This window comes from Micromesistius poutassou (genome assembly GCF_964030765.1).
Source record: "Micromesistius poutassou genome assembly, chromosome: 4".
In the NCBI taxonomy this organism is placed as follows: Eukaryota; Metazoa; Chordata; class Actinopteri; order Gadiformes; family Gadidae; genus Micromesistius; species Micromesistius poutassou.
The window spans coordinates 16,288,441-16,311,609 of record NC_140274.1 but is presented as its reverse complement, the minus strand read 5'-3'; the positions used below and the strand labels follow the sequence as shown (position 1 = coordinate 16,311,609).

Genomic DNA, 23,169 nt, shown 5'->3' with positions numbered 1-23,169 from the left:
TTCTATATCTTGAGCAGAGAAACTGAAGAATTAGGATGTAATGTGTATATGTTGTTGGACCTGGAGCCCCCTCGAAATTATTCATCTCCATTGCTTTCTCTTTCAATAAATACGTCTGAAATAATAAAGTAAAATCAGGCTATATTCCATCACTAAATACATCCTATGAACTGTATTGCCTGTTGGCCCCTTGGCCTCCATACCGATGGCCCCTAGATATGTCCCATGGATGTATGGCCCTTGCATGGGATGTAGGTCCCTACCATTGTATGTGTACCACTACCATGTGCTGTTAGTCCATAATACATCCATGATGTATAGGCTATGCCCGATCACCTACATGCGCACTAAAGACGGAAATCCTGTCACTCGTAGTCTTGGAAGTAATCATGATCTGTCGTGACGCGCATGCGCAGGTGCAACTTGCAAGTCTTGTAAGCGATGGCGACATTCCAGCCTTTTCTGCTCGGAGCTGGCTTGGATGGAAAGTTACTCGACAAAACTGGCAAAACAGGCACCGCGGAGACAACATCCCCACTCGGTCACTAGAGGCATTACTTTCGCTGGCTTTAGTCGAGGTTGATATATATTTTTCAGGGGGGTCCGTCTATCTATCTGATGAGAGTGTGCGACGTCGTGAAGAGGAAGAAGAAGCTCATCTTAGCATTAGCGGGTTAGCATTAGCATGTGACATTTCGCCGTGTGTGGTGTTTAGGTTAGGCTCTCCCTCTCAGGTTGTGCTGAACAAGTCACTCCTTAAACCCCACTACCGATCACTTTTTCTGGGATAAAGTGTCCTCGGTTCCTGCCCTTTGTGAGAGCCAGTGAGGAGCGCTGCAGACTGAGTAAGTACACAGCTCACTGCTACGTACACTCAGTGCATTGCTCCAGCTGTCTATAATGTTTACCTTTTATTTACCACTCTTTTTCGTTTTTAATAGGGATATATGTTCCGTATATTTGTTGTTCTATTCTTTTATGTATATAGATTTTGAATCTATTTCGATTTATTATTATTATTATTATTATTATTATTATTATTATTATTGTCTAATTCCTATTGCTGTCCCAACAGTAAGCGACATTTTTAGTCTCAATTCACTCCATGGAGGGCCCTATTCATGACACATTAAAAGTCTTATCTGTCATCATACATGCGAAGCGTTCCGTTGTTCAAAGTGTTCTGAAGTGATTGAACACTTCAGACTTAATTGACAGAAAGTTGCTCATACAAGACAAACGTAGGTTTGTGTGGTGTCGATACAAATATGATCGCCAAAGGTGCAGTATTGGCCAGTCTATCGCCAATAAATCAAATCTGATAAGAATGTATGTGTGTTTGTATGTTCACGAATAATTTCTACCATCAAATGATGGTGACTGACGTGGAAAGGCTATATAATACGTCTAACAATACGTGATCTGGCCTGCTGCAAACGTTCTTTCTGGTTATTTTAGTAGTGCTTATTCTACCTGCTCTGCAGGTTGACTGGATGCAAACTCTGGATGGCTCAAACACACACACACACACACACACACACACCTGCAGAGTAAATATTTGAAACGCAAGATATCAGAGTGCGGTCAAAACTGGTAGACGGTGGAGGTCATTATAATTTGTATTTTCCTTGTGTCCTGTATTTTATGTGTAATTCTTTTCAACTACTCAAATGACTAATAACCATGAAGCCAGAGTGAAGTGACAATCATTGTCAATTATTATTGTAATAATACATATATATAAACCTAAGTGTATTGTGATATCATCTTGGGATACTTGATGGATAAGCCCTTGTCGAAATAGATAGTTACTTGGCAAAAACACTAGAATAGTTGGTGACATTAAATACAATATATATATTTATGACCTGGGTAATAAAAGTGAACAAAGTGTCACGCAGCATGATACCTTCTAAATCTCTGTGGTAATTCCCCTTCACACCAAAACCGAAAAACAGCTGTTTCACTTTATCATTTGCACTTTTTGTCACATTCAAATTCGCTGTGCAGTCAGAGCAGAGGTGCTGTCTTTTTATTCTCCATATAGAGCAAAACAATTCAAGTTATTTAGCCACAATGAATAATGGTTTTTATAGAAGTCTGTTCCTTCAGCCACATGTGAGTATACCGAAAATACTCTTATTTGTTCACTAATGACTTTTACTTTACTAAATGTTAATGATGGATTTTTTGGCAAAAGCTTTGTCATGGGAATTTGAGTATAAAATCCAAGGTGTTCAGTAACCCGATAACCCGATACTTAATATCGAGTTACTAACCACCTGTGAGACTCCTCTTTGTCGTAAAGAATTACAGTAAGCTCAGAATGTGTGATTATGTCCTAAATGGAGGTGTATGATATCCTGTAGTATTGGCCTGTATTACATGGTTTCTACGTCAGACTAACTTGTTCATCTTATCAAGAGCACCTGCTTTGTTAATTCTACAACTGTGTGTTCTCACTAACACCTGTTTCTCTCGAGCAACTCTTCCATATCCTAAACCACTTGTGGCTACTCTTGACCCGCAGTATTGTTTTGTGATTAAAGTTAGACGTTTAGTGACTGGCTATCTCCATGGGCCTTAAGGTAATGGCAAGAGGAGAGCTCTGCTCAACTGGCCTCCTCCAAATGCATCATAAAACACCATGCTAATCTCCCACTGCGCTCCCCCTCGCTATCTGCACTTCAGTCCAGTTCATTGACCACCGTGCTGTAAACTGACTTTGTCTAAGCCCAAGGAGGGGAGTGGCTAAAGCTAGCAGATAAGCCAGATCACAGCCCGACTCTGGAGCGCATGCGCTACCTCCTAATTATCTCAAGGACACGTGTGCCATTTCTCCCTTGCTTACTGCCCTCCCTCTATCTCCTTCTCTGTATGTCACTGCCTCTTTTTCGCTCTGTATTTCTCTTCCTTCGCTCCCGCGCACTTGGTCTCTCCAGTGTCGATCAATCTGTCTGTTCTTTCTGTCTCTCTCTTTCTCTCTTACATCATTCTCTCTCTCTCTCCCTCCCTCTTGGTTTTCAAAGTAACCTCATCATAGATCTCTGAAGAGACTGTGGTCATGGCTGCTGATGTATTCACCCAGCCGTTTAATGTCCATCTTTGGGCCGTAGCGTTCAACCCACGCACCGATCCCGTCATGGGGTCCTACACAGGGAGCGGCTGCTGCTGCGGCTGGTGCTTGAGAAATGTCCGGGGGACATTTTCTTCACTATCATTCTGAGTTTAGTCCATTTCAATCCAGCCACATTCCTCTCCTCCTGCAGGCTCTGTCGTTTCCAATAGTGTAAAACAATCAACACCATGCCTTCAACACACTGCCTGTAGCCTCTTTATTTCCCTCTGCCTCTCTTTTTAAGTGAGATGAATGGCTGAACCAATCATCTGTAGAGCAGGGTCATTCATCTTCTCTCACACCTCATTTCTTCAGGCGGTATAAAATCAGCTCATTTCCGTCTGTAGATGCATTGCTTTGGGGATGGCAATTGATTAGTCAGAAAAATAGACTAAACTCCTGAACTCAGGATGAGTTCCCCTATGTCAAACTTGAGCATCTAGTGCACTGGGTCCACCTGATCCCAGAATGTCGACGGGTGATGTAAATATTAAAACCACACCACTACACTACACATCAAATGGTGTCGTGGATAGCTAGATGCTAACGATTTTCAAATTGTATACTTTAACCACACATAATAAAGAAGCTTGGCACATGTTTTTCTGGGTGGCCCATTAATTGTTGTATATAAAACGTTTCAAACAGTACAGAGTGTAGCCTACTACTTCCTGCTTTACCAGAAACCATCTTGGTTGCAGGTTTAAATGGCTCTATGACAGAAGTTGCATAACTCATAAAATGGTGCCCAGGGAAAAACATCTGTGGCAGGAGCACTAATGCCAAATGGGATGTACCCGGGAATTGATGCACTATGTAATATCCTTAATTTCCCATAAGGCCACACAAAATCACAAAGTGCCAGCATGTGCAATGAAAACAAAACACATGGCAAACCAAATTGGACCAGATTATTTCCCCTTGACAATTCCTCAGATTCACAATCCATCCAAAAATGAAAAAAATCATCAGATTATTTTGCCATGGCTGTAATATTTGTCTATAGCTTTGCACTCCAGAGAGATGTGGTCATGGTTTAAGAAAGACTGTATGCCGTACTTGCCTCCATTAGGCTCGACTAATGACCTAGCCAATACCAATATTTTACATTGATCTATTGTTATGCTGTCTGTAATTTAATTGATTGATGTTATATTCTTTCTGCGGCTTAGAGAGTTATATTAGGGTTCCCAATGGCCTAAGAATCGGCAAAACTAATTACAGCCACTGCAAACAAATATCTGGTAGGTTAAAATACCTGTTCTCCCCCATAAGCTTTTATGAATGCACGATGAGCTCTATGCATACAATGTAAATTGTCCAATAAATAAGTGGGAATTATGCAGATACACAGGATGCTACAAATACTATATCAAGTATACAATTGCTTTTGTTTTCATTATTTGTACAATTATTTGGATTACAATGCAGTATCTGATTGGCGGATACACTATTTATATTCCTAGTGTACCTGTGTTCCAGGAGTTCCTGCTCGGTGGTGTGAATGAGGGAGGCATGGCAGACCATACCCCACCTCTGGAGTCCGGCCAGCTTCTCAGCCCTGATCACCCCCTGCTGGGCTCCCCACCTCCGCCTGCCATGGTAAACGGAGAAGGCCCCCAACAGGTAGGTCCTCCACCTCTCTCCATCCCTCTGGTCCCCTGTCTCACTTTCTAAATGAAGAGACAACTACACTCTACGTTTCTGACCTATGCAACAGAAGCCGACGTTGTATTTCTTGTGTTTTTTTGTTTCTTGTCTTTCTGTGTTTCTTGCATGCCAAAAATGTAATGTCACGTTAGGGGGATGGACATCCCGCTTCCTCTTTCCTGCCTTATTTTCTGGTTTGTTTATGATATAATCATTAGCATCATCTCCACTTCATTGAGTTCACCAACTGTCATCTAACTACCTCTTGGCGTACTACGCTGATCACCGATGCAGAAGGGTACATGCAGGAAATTGCATAGACCCCCATGGCATACTTTCACCGTAGGTGTTTATGCAGAGGTTTGATTCATCCTTGAGGCCGTGTCCACACCACACTGGAGAAATGTGAAAACAATATGTGCAAAGAGTTTTTTGGTTGTGCCACTTTAACTGGCCAGGATGGTCTGAATCATGATTATGTCATCATTTGAGATGTAAGATTTGATTGTATATACCGCGGCGTTGCACAATATATAAACCCAGCCTTTTCCATTTCAATAACCGTTATATAAACTGTCTTCGGTGTTGGAAAATGGCAAAGTGTTTGCGGAAGGCCCAACTCTGAGAAAATAAATGGAAAATAAATAAAATCAGGATGTGTCATGCTTATGAGCAGTATCCATAATGGTGGTGACTGAGGAAGCGTCCATTGGGAGAAGGTGTAATGGGGAACTACTTGATTGAGTCAGCAGCTGTATTTGATTCTACGGTGTATCACTGTGATTTGACTCACAACGATGTTCAAACATGATTTCAAGGAAATTTTAATTTGCGGCACATACACACTGGGTTGGGAGTACTTACAGGTAATGTGCCTGTCCAAATGCTTCCAGTGTGACAGATTGTCTGGGTAGTGCGGTGGCTTACTTGAGCCAGGATGGAAATCACCAGGGGAAACCTGAAACCATTAGCTGCTCGCTGGTTCCAAAACAAAACCAGCACAATTTTCCAGCCATGGTAGATTCAAATAATTATTGACACACTTTTGCTGGCTTGAAGTTCTATAATATATAACGATACATTATGGAACTTATAAAGCAGCAACGTATTAAAGTTCTGCCGTTGTCAAAAGATGCATTAAGAGGATGTATCCTAAACGATGAAACGCATTTGGACCTATACAATAGAGAACTAGGCAAATTTAACGACTTTGCACAACTGGAGACCTGCTTTCCTAACTATCCCCATATCAAATATCAATACAGTGAAACATACAGTACAGTATAAACAACATTCAACTGATGCATTCATTTGGTCTTAATGGTTTCAAAACACAAATACCCACCAGAAGGTGGCGCTCCCGAGGCGACTGCCTGTATGGCGTATGCCTTTAGCCGGCCCTAAGAGAGCTCATAATCCCAAGTGTATGGGAGCGTCACCTTGGCCACTGAGTAGTACTTGGGTCATCGAGATGATAATGCATTTGTCCAAACCGCCCAGCACCAGGTACTATGTCGTTGGATGCTGAGGAAGTCTGGATGCTCTCTATGATTAAGTGGATATGATCTGATCTCCCCTGGTGTCAGGCGGACACGGAGAAGTCCTGACACGTCTGTCACTTTGATGGTCCTCAGTGAGTCAGGCCTAAGAGTGCGTGTCCGTGGAGCGAGGGGAGCTCGTCCTGCCCCACTCTTTTCCCTGCTCCCGGTGGACTTGTTCAGATAAGACCTGCTAATATTAGCTCTGGCCCCATTAAACTGGCCTTTCTAGCACTTTTTTTCCACAGTGGAAAAACCCCAGGTTGAGGAAAGCTTTGTTCCGCACAACAAGATCAGATTTGGCTTGTTTTGTTGGCTGGCCTGTGAGGCGGCCATTCCTGTGGAATTCAGTTACCTTGCTGCCTTCCCCTGTGGTTACCTGGTTACCCATTGTGAGGTTGTGTGTTGTTGGGAAAAATGTGGCGGTGTGATCGATCGATCACAATACTCCGTCTGTGGTTTAATATACACCTGTACATTGGGGTGCGAACTATACAGATGCCATATAGTTGTTATAGAACCGTATTACAAGTACAACCCAGTAACACAACAAACGCAACGAATGACCACTTTGGCATCAAGCTTATAATAAAAAAATAGTCCTGGTGTTCTAGCACTTCTGCTGACTTTATCACAGAGCTAAGATATCGTTAAGTACTTGGTACATAATGAAATGTCTGCTATCAAATGCGGGTCAAATTACAGTTATGTATCTACATATCTGCATTTAGCAGACGCTTTTATCCAAAGCGACTTAATGTGTACACATATGACAATTAAAAAACATGTCTGCAGCACGTTTTTTTGAGGTACGTATTTCAGGTTGCACAGAACAGTTGTCTCTGCTTGACCGTGGATTGCAGTGTTGTTTTTGTGCTGTCTGGGATTTGCATTGCTGTGGGTTTCATTAACCTTTCAGCTTCTGCCTATTTTTGCAGTGGAAAGCAGGGCTGGGGAGAAGCCTTTTCCTGACAGCAGTGTAATGAGAGATTTGTTGAGCTCTGAAAGGCAGATATGGCGACAGCGTCAAAGAGGGGTTGGGTGTGTGTGTGTGTGTGTGTGTGTGTGTGTGTGTGTGTGTGTGTGTGTGTGTGTGTGTGTGTGTGTGTGTGTGTGTGTGTGTGTGTGTGTGTGTGTGTGTGTGTGTGTGTGTGTGTGTGTGTGTGTGTGTCCCGAAAGTGTTAAAATACATATTTTCAAAGAAGTCTAATGACGGCTGATCCTATCCCCCGCAGTGAACACGCATCCTTTTCTTTGGTCCTTAGGTTACTTGTCTTGAATATCAATTTACAATGACCTTTTGCTTTATTTTTCTTACTGCCAAAAAGTAAGTCATGCTGACAACATACAACAGCAATGTTGTATATGAAAGGCGCCACACATGTCCCTTATACGGACACGGACAGCAGAATAAACTGCTGCACCACATAGACACTGAAAGGACACAATAATCACAGCAATAGCAACGAAATAAATCACCACATCATATATAGTCAACAGCTCTTTTTAGAGAGTCTGATCGCTGTGGGATCAAAGAACCTCCTAAATCTCTCAGTGGAGCATCTGTGTAGAAGGAGCCTTTTGCTCCTACCACTCATAGTGAAGATGTTGTGCAAAGGGTGGTCATCCCTTGACAACACACTCCTCATCTTCCTCATCACCCTCTTCACCCATCACTCTCTAATATTTCTTCCACAGAATTTTGGCATGAGCCACTGATGGAACCTGATTTCCTTGAGTTTCCATGAGTTTGTTAATTCCTCAACTGTTAGGCTGTCACCCCAACCAACAACAGCATAAAAAAGGACACTTTCCAGTATTCCATGATACAATATGTTTCAAATATTTAAACTCTCGTTCTAGCTGCCTTACACTGTTGCGGGACGTTCCTTCTGTTTTAGGCTCCTCCATGTTTGTAGTGAACGTCAAGCAGGGTCAGAATGACGTAAAATAATGATAGAGAGAAATATCTATTGATAGACATTTTTCTATCGTCCCCCGATTTATATAGTGTGATATCACACAGCCCTACTTTACTACATCATACCTAATAAGAGTTTTTATACCATAACATACATGAACTATAATATACCTATTCTGTTATACCATACCATATGTATTCACTATACCTATACAACAGCATACCTATATCATATTTCACTATATAATGTACCTTTCCTGTACACCATAACTTTTCTAATGCCATACCATAATATATCATACCTAATAAAGTCTGGAATCGGCATGGACCTCACATTATATTACAATATTTTAGTGCTGAAACAATATATTTGGGGTTCTGTAAATATTGTAAATTAAGGATTAAGGATTTTGTGTACAATTTAATCTTTTGCATGGTTTAATGTTGGTGTTCTGGTCCTACAGATCCGTCTGTGTCTGTTGCTTTTCATATGAACGCGGCTGGACAGAACAGAACCAACTATTAGCAAGCTGGACAGAAGCGGCTGGACAGAGGCTAATCAACTATAAGCGAACACACTTACTCCCTCTGTAGGACGGTACCATTAATATTTTTCCAGTAAAGATTAAACTGACTCCTGAGACTTACGTGGTTATTTCTTAAAAAAAACGTGTTTTGAGCAAACCCGGCAATACATGCATTGCGCAAGCAAAGAATCAAGATACTCCCATAAATAAATACAATTCTCCCACCCACAGTACCTGGACTATATCACACTATAAAATTCCTAGACCTTTATCCAGGGCTTAGTCTTGGGCAGAGCTAATAGTAGTAAAGGGCTTTTATGGCAGGGAGGTTGAGAGATGTATGTTATGTGTGTTTGTTTGTGTCTGTGAAGGTGTATAAATATGGTGACAGCTGGAGTGTGTGTGTGTGTGTGTGTGTGTGTGTGTGTGTGTGTGTGTGTGTGTGTGTGTGTGTGTGTGTGTGTGTGTGTGTGTGTGTGTGTGTGTGTGTGTGTGTGTGTGTGTGTGTGTGTGTGTGTGAGAGAGAGAGACACGGTGAAGAGATTTGCAGTGATGGTTGACCTCTCTCCTTAGCCGACCCCTTGACCTTTTCAGTGAAGGAAGCGACAAGGACATCCGATTCTTTACTTCCCTTTCTTCCACCCCCCGTCGGCTTGGTTAGTGACGCTGTGTTTGATCTATTGGTCTGAGTCAGAGAGGGAGTTGTCATCAGTGGAGGGAGGGAGAAGTTATTACCTTGAGATGGCTCAGTGTTGGAGATGACTTGCTATCATTAGTTTTTTCCATTTCTATTTAATTCTCCCCACCTCTGTTATCTGAGTCTCTGTGAGCTCCTGAAAGTTTTCCAATGGCACTCACTGCCAATTGTGCATTGATTCCATAGTCAATGTCATGGATCTTTGTAAAATGATACATTTTAGCCATGCAAGTTTTTCATTTTCAAGCTCTGACTAAGGCGGTACTTGGCAAAAGGGACGCGTGGTTAGCCAGCCTACTGTGCCCACTCTTTGTCAAATAAAAGCCATAATACATTTTGTGTGCTGCTCATTTTGAGTCCTTGGATGACATCCACGTCTGTCATCTAAAGCTTGACAATGACGTGATTTATCAACGTCACAGATGACTCCCACACTGAAAATGCGTCTAAACTGATATTGTAATTTAAACTTTTATTTTCTTAAATTATTTTTATTTTTTTATGTGCCTATGCTGAGCTGCCCTCTTTTGATGCACCTTGTGTTTTTTCACCGTGCATAAAGTTAATATATTTCAACTTTGGAAGAACGCACGCTATGAGCATTTCCCATTCTGGCTGCTACGTACTCATTATTAAAGTCATAATCACTTGTTGGCCAACTACCTTATCTTTTTCAAAGAATAAGTGTTGATTAGAACATGTTTATGCTAGAATCTGGGCTCATACTACTATCGATTGACGGGGTGTGTATTGGGAAGAATAGAATCATTAGTGGCAGCTCTAGACAGGATTCAAAATTATGATTTAATATGATTTAATTTGTATTATTGTAGAATAATAATGTAGAGCCGTTACTTTGTAAAGTGGATCAGCTCCCTATGTAGATGTATAGGACTTATTCTAAGATAACAAAAACCCAACGATTCTTATTTTCAAGGATCGTACTCATTAAAACCTATAAACATTATATTCTATTTCTGTCAATTCTGTTCCGCTTGATTCTTCTAAATTCTACACACTGCCCCGTTAACTTGTATAAAGATGTATTTTCTATTGACGTTTTATTTTTGTATATCAGTTATCGTTTTCAATTTTCTTAAATCTAGATTATTGTTGTACAGGACTGTCAAACTTTTCTACCTGAGCATAAATCAGCCAATCTCAATTAGGGCGATTAATTGCATTTGCGATAATATCGCGATATGACAAAACGCGATTTTCTAACCGCAAAGGCTGCGATTTGATTGGTCACGTGACTTGCGAGTGAGCCGAGCGGAGCAAAGCAGTGCAGGCAGGGAGAGACGCTGCGCTTTAACCTGCTGCACAATGGCCTCAGGCTCGTCAGAAGAGCGCACAGCTGAAAGTTTGGTACCAAAGAGGGGCGGCACATCAGTTGTGTGGAATTATTTTGGCTATAAAAAAGACGATGCTGCGCAACTGTCCCGCATTTCGATCACAGCCTGGTCGGCTTGGAAAAAGAAAAAACCTCAGCGCGCCAGCCGGCCGAGACCTCGCTAAAGAGGTGGTCTCGGTTCGCTTGAGATGTGAAAGCGAACGCACCTCGGTCCGATCCAGTTCTAAAAAGCATACGCCTCTTTGGACGTAACAGGCACCCGCTCAGCCGCGCGCATTATGGGAATTATTGTTTGATTAGCGGTAACAGCCAGGGAAGTGCACAGGAGTTTTGAGGGGCAGGTGCCGAATTGTTGACGGGGGGGGGGGGGTTGGATCGCGGACGAGCGCTGTTGCGGGCGCGATTGTTGACGAGGGGGGGTTGGATTGCGGACGAGCGCTATTGCGGGCGCGATTGTTGACGGGGGGGGGGGGGGGCGTTCGATCGCGGACAAGCACTATTGCGGGCGCGATTGTCGAAGAACACTCAGAGGGCACTTTTTAATACGAGGCAAAAAGGGCAGGGGCTCAAGCACCCCTATGTGTGCACGTGCCTGGTAACAGCACATTGTCGGACCGTCGGGTGAAAATTTGTCGTGGCTCAACATGGAGCAAAGAGGAGACGGAATGTCTATTGGGTATTTGGGCAGACGCCCACATAGAACGTATGCTGGCAAACACACACATTGAGCACCAGAATGAGGGAGAAGGAGTTTGAAAATAAATCTGATATTGTTTATTATGAAACAGATAGATTTATTGCTTGTGTTCATTGAAAAATACATGAGATGAGGACCTTGAAAAAATAATCGCATATTAAATCGCAATCGCAATATTGAGGGGAAAAAATCGCAATTAGATTATTTTCCAAAATCGTTCAGCCCTAATCTCAATGCAGACAAGCTTGTAGTCAATGCTTTCATGTTCTCTAGAAACAAGAGGGAGCAGAGAGAAAGTTAAGGGCATAGAGAGATTAGATGCAGCAAATATGGTCCATTACCCACTGAGATGGTATAAATTACTGTGGAATAGGTACAAAATGACAGGGCGCACAGTGGTGCACAATGTTCCACAATAAGCATGAGAAACTCTGGACCCAAGGCAGCCCCAATAAAGGCCTCTTTTTGTAACTCACTGGAACGGGAGCAAGGTTGATACAAAGCCTTGAGTCTGCTCTGAATTATACCTGTGAAGTAAGCAGAGTGAGCAGTTTGAGGGAGTGCAGGAGCCGTCTGAGGAAGTTCTGGTCATCAATCTTCATGGGTTTCCAAGCGTATACATCATCTGCCATCAGCAGCTCTACATTTCTTCAGACTGCTGCCAGTTCAACACTGGCTTTGATGTTATAGAACGAAGCCCTTTTTGCTAAGCCTTTCAGCTGGACAGATTATACATAGGAGAATTGTATGTTTTTTTTTCCCCTGTGACTGTGTACGTTCGTTGCGTGGGCTACAGTCACTGTTGGCCAGAAAAGCACAGTGGCGACACGGCATTCCTGTTGATGTCCTTATCACTGGCTGTGTGTCATCAGCCCAATGCACTGGAGAGTAGACCTGGGCCATGCGATCCTCGTCACCATCATCTTCACGCCTCACCCTCAGGGGTTTTGAGAGTGTGACAGAGCTGTGGCCTACTCCTCGGGTCTCCACATAATCTCACACACTCTGAATCATCCATCACAGGTCTGGAGGCTTCAGTCTCCTGTCATGTCTGAGGGCCATGGGCAGATGGGGTGTGGATGAGGGTTGTGAAGGTGTATATGATAAAGGGACTGTTTTCAATTTTTATGACACATTTTGCTTTGTTCATCGGTTGCTCATGGAATCAGAACACATCTCCTTATTAGGATGTTTTCAGTTGAGATGAAGGGGTAAAAAAAAAAATACCTTTTACTACCAGTTAGTTCTTAAGCCAAAGCTTGTATCCAAAGGAACCTGCAGTAAAAAAAATATATAAATGCTGCTGATTTAGAAGCAGGTTTTGTGACACTCATCTTTAATCTGACATCAGATTTATAGCCAGATTATCAACACAATGTTATGGATGGCTATATGCTGCAGGTAAATGTACGTCATCCAATCATAATTCATTCAATTAACTCATGCTGTCGTCATATTGTGTTTTCAGTCTGGCATAAAAATGGAATCGGATCAGAATTACATAAGGGATCTTGTATCAAGCACTCTTCCAACTGCGCACACAATGAATTTGAATATAACCTTCAAATGCTGTGTGTTTCAAACTACTAACTACTAATACTTATCAAAAAGGTTTGACCATTTCAGAAACGTTTACAAGCATACATTTTATCCAGCCGTCATAGTTTGGTGACATGGCACTGCAGCATATCTCTTAAAAAAAACAAACAGTTTTCCGATTTCTATTTTTAGGATCGACTTGAGAAAGAGTCGAGAATCGATCGTTGACTCGACACATTGTTAACATCCCCAGTTTTCAAGCTTGCAATGTTTTGCAAGTGAGATGACGTATTGGATGGAGTTTGAGAGTTAATGGTTTATTGTAAGCATTGTTTCAGGAGAGTGAATACCACCGTTGTTTGATAATGACACAGGATCCATACTATGAAACTACTTAAAATAAACATAGACCGTATCAGAACAAAACTCTGACTGGTGCGAGTTAGAACATCCAGCAATAAAATACAGTTGACATTTGGTCTACACTACATTTGACATGCAACATACAGTGCCTTGCAAAAGTATTCATACGCCTTGAACTTTTCCACATTATGTCACGTTACAATTGCACACGTATATTTATTTTATTGTGATTTCTTGAGATATACCAACACAAAGGGGTGCATCATTGTGAAGTGGAATGAAAATGAAACATGGTTTTCCCCATTCTTCTTTGCAAAATAGCTCAAGCTTCAGATTCAGCATCAGATTAGATGGATAGAGTCTGTGAACAGCAATTTTCAAGTCTTTCCAGATATTCTCAATTATATTTAGGTCTGGACTTTGACTGGGCCATTCTAACAGATGACTATGCTTTGGTCTAAACCAATCCATAGTAGATCTGGCTGTATGTTTAGTGTAGTTGTCCTGAAAGGTGAACCTCCGCCCCAGTCTCAAGTCTTTTGCAGACTAACAAGTTTTCTGCCCTGTATTTGGCTCCATCCATCTTTTCATCAACTCTGACCAGCTTCCCTGTCCCTGCTGAAGAAAAGCATCTCCACAGCATGATGTTGCCACCACCATGTTTCATGGAGGGGATGGTGTGTTCAGGGTGACGTGTAGTGTTAGTTTTCCACCACACATTGCATTTTGCATTCAGGCCAAAAACTTCTCATTTGACTATGCTGTGTCCCCCACATGACTTGTGGCAAGGGTTGGCGGAAGGTGATCTGGTCAGATGAGACCAAACTTGAAGTTTTTGGCCTTAATGCAAAATGCAATGTGTGGCGTTAAACATACAGCCAAATCTACTATGGAATGGTTTTAGACCAAAGCATAGTCATGTGTTAGAATGGCCCAATCAAAGTCCAGACCTAAATACAATTGCTGTTCAGACTCTCTCCATCCAATCTGACACTGAATCTGAAGCTCGAGCTATTTTGTAAAGAAGAATGGGCAAAAATGTCAGTCTCTAGATGTGCATAGCTGGTAGAGACATACCCCAAAAGACTTGCAGCTGTAATTGCAGTGACGGTGGTTCTACAAAGTATTGACTCAGGGGGGCTGAATACTTTCGCAAGCCACACTTTTCCGTTTTTTATTTATAAAAAAAAGTTGAAAACCATGTTTGGTTTTCATTCCACTTCACAATTATGAAATCCCAATAAAAAAAATGTACGTGTGTGGTTGTAATGTGGAAAAGTTCAAGGGGTATGAATACTTTTGCAAGGCACTGTATTAAATGATCTAATATTAATTTATATTTCGCAGCAAATTCCTCAGATGGCTTGACAACACACAGATTAATGATTTCCTCTACTGGATAAAGTAAAAACGCGCTGATCAAATATCGCTATCTTTCAGGGCCGAGGCCCTTGCAGTGTCTCGGAGTGAGTGTTTATGAAAACTAAATTACTCTGCAATTTGAGGCTAAAGGATTCGTTGCAGACCATGATCAGAAGGAGGGCTAACCCTACAAATTGAACAGTGTCATGGGGTAGCCACACAGAGCCATTAGAAGCCCATAAAGCTACAGGGGGCTCATGATAAGACACTCCAGCTTATCAAGCTAAATGTCTTCCCCTCCAAGAGAGGCATCTGAATATACAAATGGCGTACAGTATACAGCCTCGTTTCTCAGTGCTCTTGGAGTTGTCTTAATGTGTTGCATTAGTCGGTGTCTTCTGGATGCACAAAGCAAGGTTTCCATAGAGACCCTATCTCCCACTGTGTCTCTCTCTTTCTTTCTCTTTCTCTCTCTGTCTGTCATTGCCTTTCTGTCCCTCTCTCTTCGTCTCCCTCTTTCTCTCTTCCTCTGCTGTGGGTGGGGGATGGAAAATCTGTACGTATTGTAATCCCAACTGAAGAAGAATACTAGCACTTCCGTGTCGGAGCAAAATTGTTTGTTTGAAGGTACTTTACCAATGGCTACAATCATAATCCTCCCTGTTGTAGCATAATGTATGATTTTTGGATTGTAGGAAACCATACTTAATACCTCAGTTCTGATTGTTCTTGTTTTCTGGCTAGTTTTTTCCTTTTCCGTGACCTGTTGGACCTGTTCTAGATCCAACCACACATGATTTGATCTCTAAACTAAATTTGATCTCTGATCTCTAAGAGTCAAGAATGGGTGATGCATCCACTGCGCTGCATTAGTAACCACCAAGAACAATTTTCTTTAGTATGAGAATTTTGTAGAATTTTCTGAAATGCCTTGTAGAACAATGAGAGCAGCGTGTACAGAACAATGTTGTTCACAGACTTCGGCCAAAAGAGTTCCTCTTTTTTTTTTTAAGGACCACAGATGCAGTGAGCAAAACACGCCTGTATTTGTGTTTCCACTGGCAAAACAACAGACTGCGCTTTGGGTTTTCCATTGTGCAAGTGATCCAGCAATATTTACAAGCAGTAAAACCCTCCGTGCGTATCGCTCCCTCCCTCCCTCCCTCCCTCCCTCCCTCCCTCCCTCCCTCCCTCCACCCTGCTTTCTCGCTGAAGTATCCCAGGGACCCAGGAGTGTGGGGCATCACATTTCTTTGACTGGCACAAGCGACTCGCTTATGTCGTCAGCTCCCGCCGAGTGACTGCATTAGCTCCTGGCTGGTTCCATCGCTGCCGCCCCCCCCCCACCCGCACCCCCCTGCTTCAAATTGCTCCAGCTTCCTGTCAGTCCAGCTGCCGGGCCCCGCTGGTACACGGTAAACAATTAAAGAGGAACAAATCGTGAGGAGCCTGAGCCCTGAGTCACCAGGTGAAAAAGCCAGGCGCGTCAGAGCTAAATGCTACAGAGCGGCGGATCACAGGCCTGGCCTCCTGGGCAATAAAGCAGAGCCCCGCCGGCCGCCTCTGAGGTGGCTTGGTACTCATCCATCCACCTCGCATCGAAACGGGCAAGGACCCGCCCGGCAGCACAACCCGGCGGGAACACTGGTTTTTTTTTTCTGGCAAGAGGCGTCCAGTGTATCCACCGTTCGACACAGTTAAAACTGAATATTTAGTTTAGGTTCCACTTAATTATCACTACACAGTACAAGTACCATACAATGACATGCAGTATCAAGCATCCTACCGGATGGTGCAAAGCAGTATAAAGTGAATGAATACTTTGATGGCCTTTTTAGGGTTAGGGTTATGTACAGAACTGTTACGACGGACATGAAAGTGGTCGGAGAGGAATTGATATCTACAACATAGGGCCGCAGGTGTTAATCAAAACCTTGGTCACTATAAAGTCTGTTGCCTACGTAGGCCTGGGTGGCACACAAGCGGTTTTGAGTCCCTGATTTATTTTGTGTGTGACCAGGAAGACGGTGCGCATAAGACGCGCTCAGCCATCCATGTGATATGTAACCTTTACAGAGTCGCCGTGCGGATTTAGAGACCTCAAATAAGGCTTCATGCTGTTAATCTGTTGCTGCCGGTCCTGTTGCTTTGCGTGTTCCCTTGTCATTCTTTTGTTTGAAACCACAGTCTTTTCTGTGTGAAAATATCCACCGCCGCTACTAATAGACTTGGCCTTTCCATAGCTGGTCAGCATGATGACAACATAACAATATGTAGACAAGTTCATGGCAAATCTAGCAAGAATTTCTCAAAGACACAAAGAAACTAAAAAGGCTTTTATTAGATGCATATTTTGGTTGATTTGATAGTGTGTGTGCATGTGCGCGTGAGTTTGTGTCGTTTAGCTTCCATCTTTTTACATTATGACACAATTTCAATCAAACATGTTAATTCAGCTCCTGAAGAAGTTTCTGTACAGTTTCTTCAGTAGATCCAGAACCAACTTGGTATTCTCTGAGCACGGTTGAAGGGTGTTTCCCCACTGTATAATGGTCGATACAGTGCAGCGTTTAATTAGCCATGCAATAAAGTCTACAGCCAGTGGACATCCATCTCTGCAGTGTTCCTGAACGGGTCCTCGTTGGCGTGTTTGCCATCGTTTGGTGGCTCCCCGCACGCTCCTGACAGCATGTTAGTTAAGGGCTAAATGGACGTGAGTGCTAGCAGATTGTATGTTGCTTGATGTTGAGGGCTTTGGCATGAGCTGTTACCAGGAGATGTTATTTATTAAACCGTGAAGGGGAAACATTTGAAAGTGCTCAGCCCGTGGTGCTGGTGGTATTTGTTTTGTGTCTTGTTTTCCCTTTGTAAACACCAATGTCACACCATCTCGTATTGTGACGTTTTAAAAAAACAAGCATCAATCGTGGTGCAATCCGTTGGAAGTTGAAGGGTATTTTTTCTTACTCACACAGGCAGTTTTGGTTGAATCTCTGACATGGCTTCTTGACGTTGCCAACTTTCATTCTCTTTTATTCAGAAAACACAGCAAGGTGATATCGTTTATCTGTGACAAATCATTGACCACGGGAAGTTTTGGTGTGTAATGTTGTTTAATGTTTCATGTTTTGCCTTGTTGCGAAGGAATCTGCAATTAATGTTTAGTAATTGACTTAATTACACTATAAACCGGAGCAGATTTTATCGTCTGCTGTGCACATTTCTAATTTCTATTTCTTTTCTTTCTCTGTTTTATGATATTCTTATGGCTCTGTTGTGTTTTGATCTAGTTAAAGTAATTTCATTTGGAGAAGTATCATATTTTATGGGACTAGACATTGAGAAAATGTATTTAGACTGTGGTGTTGTTTAATACTCCCATGCTGCCATGCTGATCAAAGTAGAACTAAAGAGAAATGGCTCTCATTGAGAGGGGGCAAGGGAGAGACTGCCACATCTCGATACAGAAACAAAAATGCAAATAGTCTTGATTCTTGAAACCCTCCCAAAAGTCAATGTCTCTTGAATGCATTTTTCAGTTGTGTCCCACACAGAAGGCGTTTAAAAAAATGGTATCATGTAAGTCCATGTCAGGGGAGCCTTCTATGTGAAATCTGGTGCTCTGTTGTTAAACACTGCAAAGAGCTAGACAGCTTTTGGAGCGATGCACTTTGAGGGTGAATGAAAGATGACTGGTGTCAGGGAGTGAGATAATACTTGCAACCTTAGCGCTTTTACTGAACTCCCTTATGGAGAAACCCCTCCTCTTTGACTTCTGAGGAAGCCGGCTGGTCATTGGAGACCGGAAGACAAGCCTGTGATGTTCTGCTTTTTTCCCCTTTTTCTCTTCTGTATTGCTTTTTGAACTGCGCTTTTGAACTCTGATGATGAATAACTTATTATTCTTCAGGCAGCAATTTAGCAAGCATACAGTCAATGAGCCAATGGGTGTACATGATACGGTAAATATCATGTACACATACATAGGGAAACTTTCACATTGTGGGCAGTAACGACAAAGGAAACAAAGGTGAGGGGGAGTGACTATCGTGCAGAGTTTAGGATTGGCCATGGCTGAAGTCAGCCATGGCAGGAGAGACCAAGTAAATTTTTAATACATCATGGGGGTAGTGGACATGTCTGCAAGGCTGCAAGCAAGGCTGCCAAATGTTTAAAGGAATATACACAACAAAGAAGTCAGTAGATTGGCATGGCCTCAGTATCCCACTTTGTGGCTACGGTGGCAATGCAAATGCAAACTATCTTGACAGTCTCAACAAGAGAGAGGACGGAAGAGATCTCTAGGTCCAAGGAGAAAGTATCCAAATTCCTTTTCAATTGAGTATTTATATTAAAAAAAGGTTTATATTATAATATCATTTTATATTATAGTTACGTTTAATATTTCCACACCAACAACTCCTTTAAACCCTGCATCAATATTACAAGTAACCCAGTATTAGTAGAGTATCCCACTATTACAACAATATTGTTTTCAATATTTTATTTGGAGTAATAGTGGATGAAGATTAGTATGAGTAGAGATTATGCAAATATTAATTGTGTGTTTAATTTAGAAGTATTTACAGATGTGTGTGAATAAATGGTACTAGTATTTGTAGATGGTATCCAAGTATTTAAAAGGCATACTGGTATTAAGTGGGTATCTTGACTATTGACAGATGGTATACAAATATTGTATACTAGTATAAATAGATTTTCATAGTATTGAATTATCAGTGTTTGAATGTGTATTAATATGTTAACCGGTCAGTATTAATAGAACGCATATGCATCGGAGTATTGATAAACGGTAAAGTAGTTTTAATATAACAAATTTTATTAGACCAGTATTGGCAGAGGGTCTTGCTTATAAAACAGTGTACCAATATTGACATGCCATTTATATACAAGAATACATTCATAGTGTACCACAGTATTAACAGTGGAGTGGATTGGAGTATTAATAGAGGTGATGTTAATGGAGCAGTGATAGTGTATCCCAGTATTAATAGTACTGGGACTGGTGTGTTATCATCAGAGGATTAACAGAGGATATTGGAGTATTTATCGAGTTAAAGACGGTTGAGCAGTATTGCCTGAGGGTGTGTGTAGTCTTGTGAATGAGAAGCACTAAACCGAGACCACGGCTGTGCCTGTGAGGAGGTGGAGGCTCGGAGAGGAGGTAGGGGTGCCATAGCATAGTCATCGTACATGTCAGCCACCGTCGATGCGTGAGATGTTCATCTATTGTTGTCTTTGGGGAAGAAAACGGCAGAAAGAGCACCCCCACCCCGCCCACCCCCATCCCGCCCTCCTACTCCGCCTCCCACGTAGAGCATGAAACCCTGTTTACCTTCTATTAGTCTTTGGGTCGTAGCGTAGCCACACTTAGCTCCCCCACCACCCCCGCTGCTGCTGCCAGGGCTCTGTAGGCGGCGCGGTGGAGTGCCCACACCTATCGGTCACTGACACAGTCAACAAGAAAACAACAAACAAGAACCACAGAAACCAACCAGGGGGATCTCCCCGAGTCTTCTCTCGCCCCCTCTCTAAACGGAAGAGAAAGCGAGGGAGGGAGAGAGCCGTGCGTCTGTGCTTTCAGCTTCCTCCTCTCACAGCGCAGTGTGGCGCGGACGTCGTTGTCGTCGTTGCAGGGGCTTATTTGTTGAGAGGTTGCCGTGGAGACTGGCGGGGTGGCTGAGGCTGTAGCGAGCGAGTGAACGGAGGGAGACGCGTTTTCATATTCATCTTCCCTGGGAGCAGAGAGCCTTGCTCCACAGCGGTCGAGGCTCGCCAGGCAGGGGGATCGTAGGAGCAGGACGTGGGCTGCTACTTCTCCCCTCCAGCCCCGGGAAGCAGAAGCCCTCCGGCCAAAAGTCCCAGTGCCAGGAGACCCCCCCCCCCCCCCCGCGCACGCCCCCCTCCTCCAGCACGGTGCCACTTCCTCCTGGGCACCACGGGTCCGTTGGCTGCTCGGCTCCTGCTGGCACCGTGCTTTATTTTTTTTTCCGTCTGTAAAAGCTAGTTTGTGGAAGCAGTGTGGGCACGCGCTCGGCAGCAGTTCGAGCCAGCGCCAGATGTGCTCGCATCATTAGAAGGGTCATGTGGTTTCCCATGAGACTTTGGGAGAGGAGGGAGAGGGTCTTATAGACTCCGGAGTGCCGTATCTTTTTTTTTTTTTCTTTCTTTTATTCTTTTTTGTGACCTTGTGAATAGCATCGGCTGAATGAGAGAAAGAGATGCGGGCAACAGTAAGTAACAGTCAGATCTCATAGAAGTCTCTCTCTGTCTCTCTCTGTCCCTGTTTGCCTCTCTCCCTTCTGCTGCCTCCCTCCTTGTTTCATCCCTGTTGTAATCGTTATTTATCTAAGGGACAAGAATGGCTTGCTATTGATTTTTGGATCCTGGGGGGGGGGAGGGAGGGAGAGGGAGAGGGAGAGGGAGAGAGATGAAAGCAACACAACAAAAGAGAGGTGTTTATTTCACACAGTAACAGGGTGGGGGTAACACAAGCACCCGGCTGGGGAGAGCTTTGACTCTGATTCAATGAGATCTCCCATGGCCACCCACTCACCTCGTCCCTCCTCCTCCTCCCTTGCCTCACCACCCCCCTCCTCCTCCCCCCCACCACCGTCACGCAAATCACAGCCCCGCTCCGCTACGCTGGCTATAGTGCTGCCATTGGTGGTGGCGTGGGTGTGCACTAGCATGTAAGCGCGAGTGTGTGTGTGGGGCAGTCAAAAGGGGCTCTTCTGTCCGACCGCAAGCCTCATGAATAGAGAGCCATGTCCGACATGGAGGTGCTGACGATCGCTGTGCTGGGAGACCGCCGCAGCCCAAGCCCCTCGCCGTGGGAGGCCAGGTGCTACGATGGTGATTTCTACAAGAGCGAGGTAACGGGCGCGGCGGCGGCGTCCGCGTCGGGAGTGCTGGGGTGTACTCAGTGTGGTGCGGATGTGGGCAGATAAAAGCATTAGGATTAGCCCTGGGGGGAAGCAGAGGAGCTGCCTTCTGGCTGCCTTTAATTACCACCGGACGGATAGAATAGGGATTTGATTGTCACTGTGCTGCTCTTGACTTCACTCCCACTTCCACTGTGTCTGGGTCTATTTATTGTTTCTATTTAATCAAGCTTTTCGTTTTCGAGAGACAATGGCTTAATGATGGATTGTTGTTTTTTTTGAGGCTGTATACTGACGGCTGCAGTGTGGAACAACCTGTGGATTTTCTCCCTTTTTTTTTTTCCTCCTCTCTTTTTAAAATCCATACCAAGCTAATGCTAATGGGGGGGATTCGAGTCTAGTACAGCGTTTATTCAACTGATGTTAAAAGCTTGCTGTCATTTTATAGGCATACTTTAAAAGAATTGTCATAGTTGAGTGAATGTGTTCTTTTGTGTTGCCTCTTGCCTTCTGTGAGGCGAGGGGAGAGGGAACCACTTGTGGATTTGGCTGCCTTTCTTTAGCAGAAACAGAACGGAGGCTGCATTATTTAATATGGAGCCAGGCAATATAATCATTCTGGAATATGAGACGAAGAGTCCCCTGGGACTTGGGTTATTGTAAGATGGTTATATAGGTTTATTATCGTCTTAAAATCCTGCTTTTTCGGTAATGCGGTCTGATCTCTGAATGTTATAAGGCTCTTTCAGATGAGTGAGACTGAATAATTGCCGGATCTGCCTTCCCATCCCCATTTGTAACGTTATCCTAAATGTTTCATTTGTGAGGCAGTATTGTCAAATACCGATAATAACATTTGATCAAAATCAACTATCATTTTGTCAAAATAATCAGGTTATTCTTGCCTCTTATTTCTGTGGAATTATATTTGTATACTTTTCATCTAAATATTTTTCAGTTTTTATATATATATTATTTTACATATTTCTGCGATTGCATTAATTGTGTTAAATGCTGTTAATATCTAAATATAACAACACATTTCCTTTTTTTTTTTTTTTACATTCGTAGCGCTGTCGTCACACCCTCTTATTCTTTTCTTTCATTATTTTTTCATGAATGCACTTTTTGTCATCTGGTCAAGTAAACCTTTGTGAAAAACAAAATGCCATTTAAAAAAATAAATAAATAAATAAAAAAGCAGCCAGTAAATGTGGCCGGAGAGGGCAGGTGATGACGGCAGCAGCCCGCTGTTGACACAGTGGAGTCACACAGCCATATGTTAATGACGGACCCTGGGCTGCTCCTGTGTTAATGTCCTTATTGCACCGTCATCGCAACTCTTACCGTTATAAAAATAATGGAAAGCAGTTAAGAGCCATTTCGCCATCGGACACCATCTTATGGCAGGCAAATAAAAAAATAAAACGGTGGCGAATAACCGACGCCACTGTACAACACAATCCCTGAACAGGGTTATAAAATGTTATATTTTCTC

At 43.0% G+C, this 23,169-nt stretch overlaps 1 protein-coding gene across 1 annotated transcript in view; it reads left to right on the top strand.

Moving 5' to 3' along the window:
- Positions 1–451: 451 nt before the first annotated feature.
- The window catches only part of fndc3a (fibronectin type III domain containing 3A), a 68,119-nt gene continuing 45,401 nt past the window's right edge, over positions 452–23,169 (top strand). Inside the window, exons 1-2 of the mRNA XM_084467477.1 lie at positions 452–845; positions 4,601–4,744. Coding sequence (XP_084323603.1) covers positions 4,634–4,744 — 111 coding nt within the window. The 5' untranslated portion in view covers positions 452–845; positions 4,601–4,633. The remainder of the gene's footprint in view (positions 846–4,600; positions 4,745–23,169) is intronic.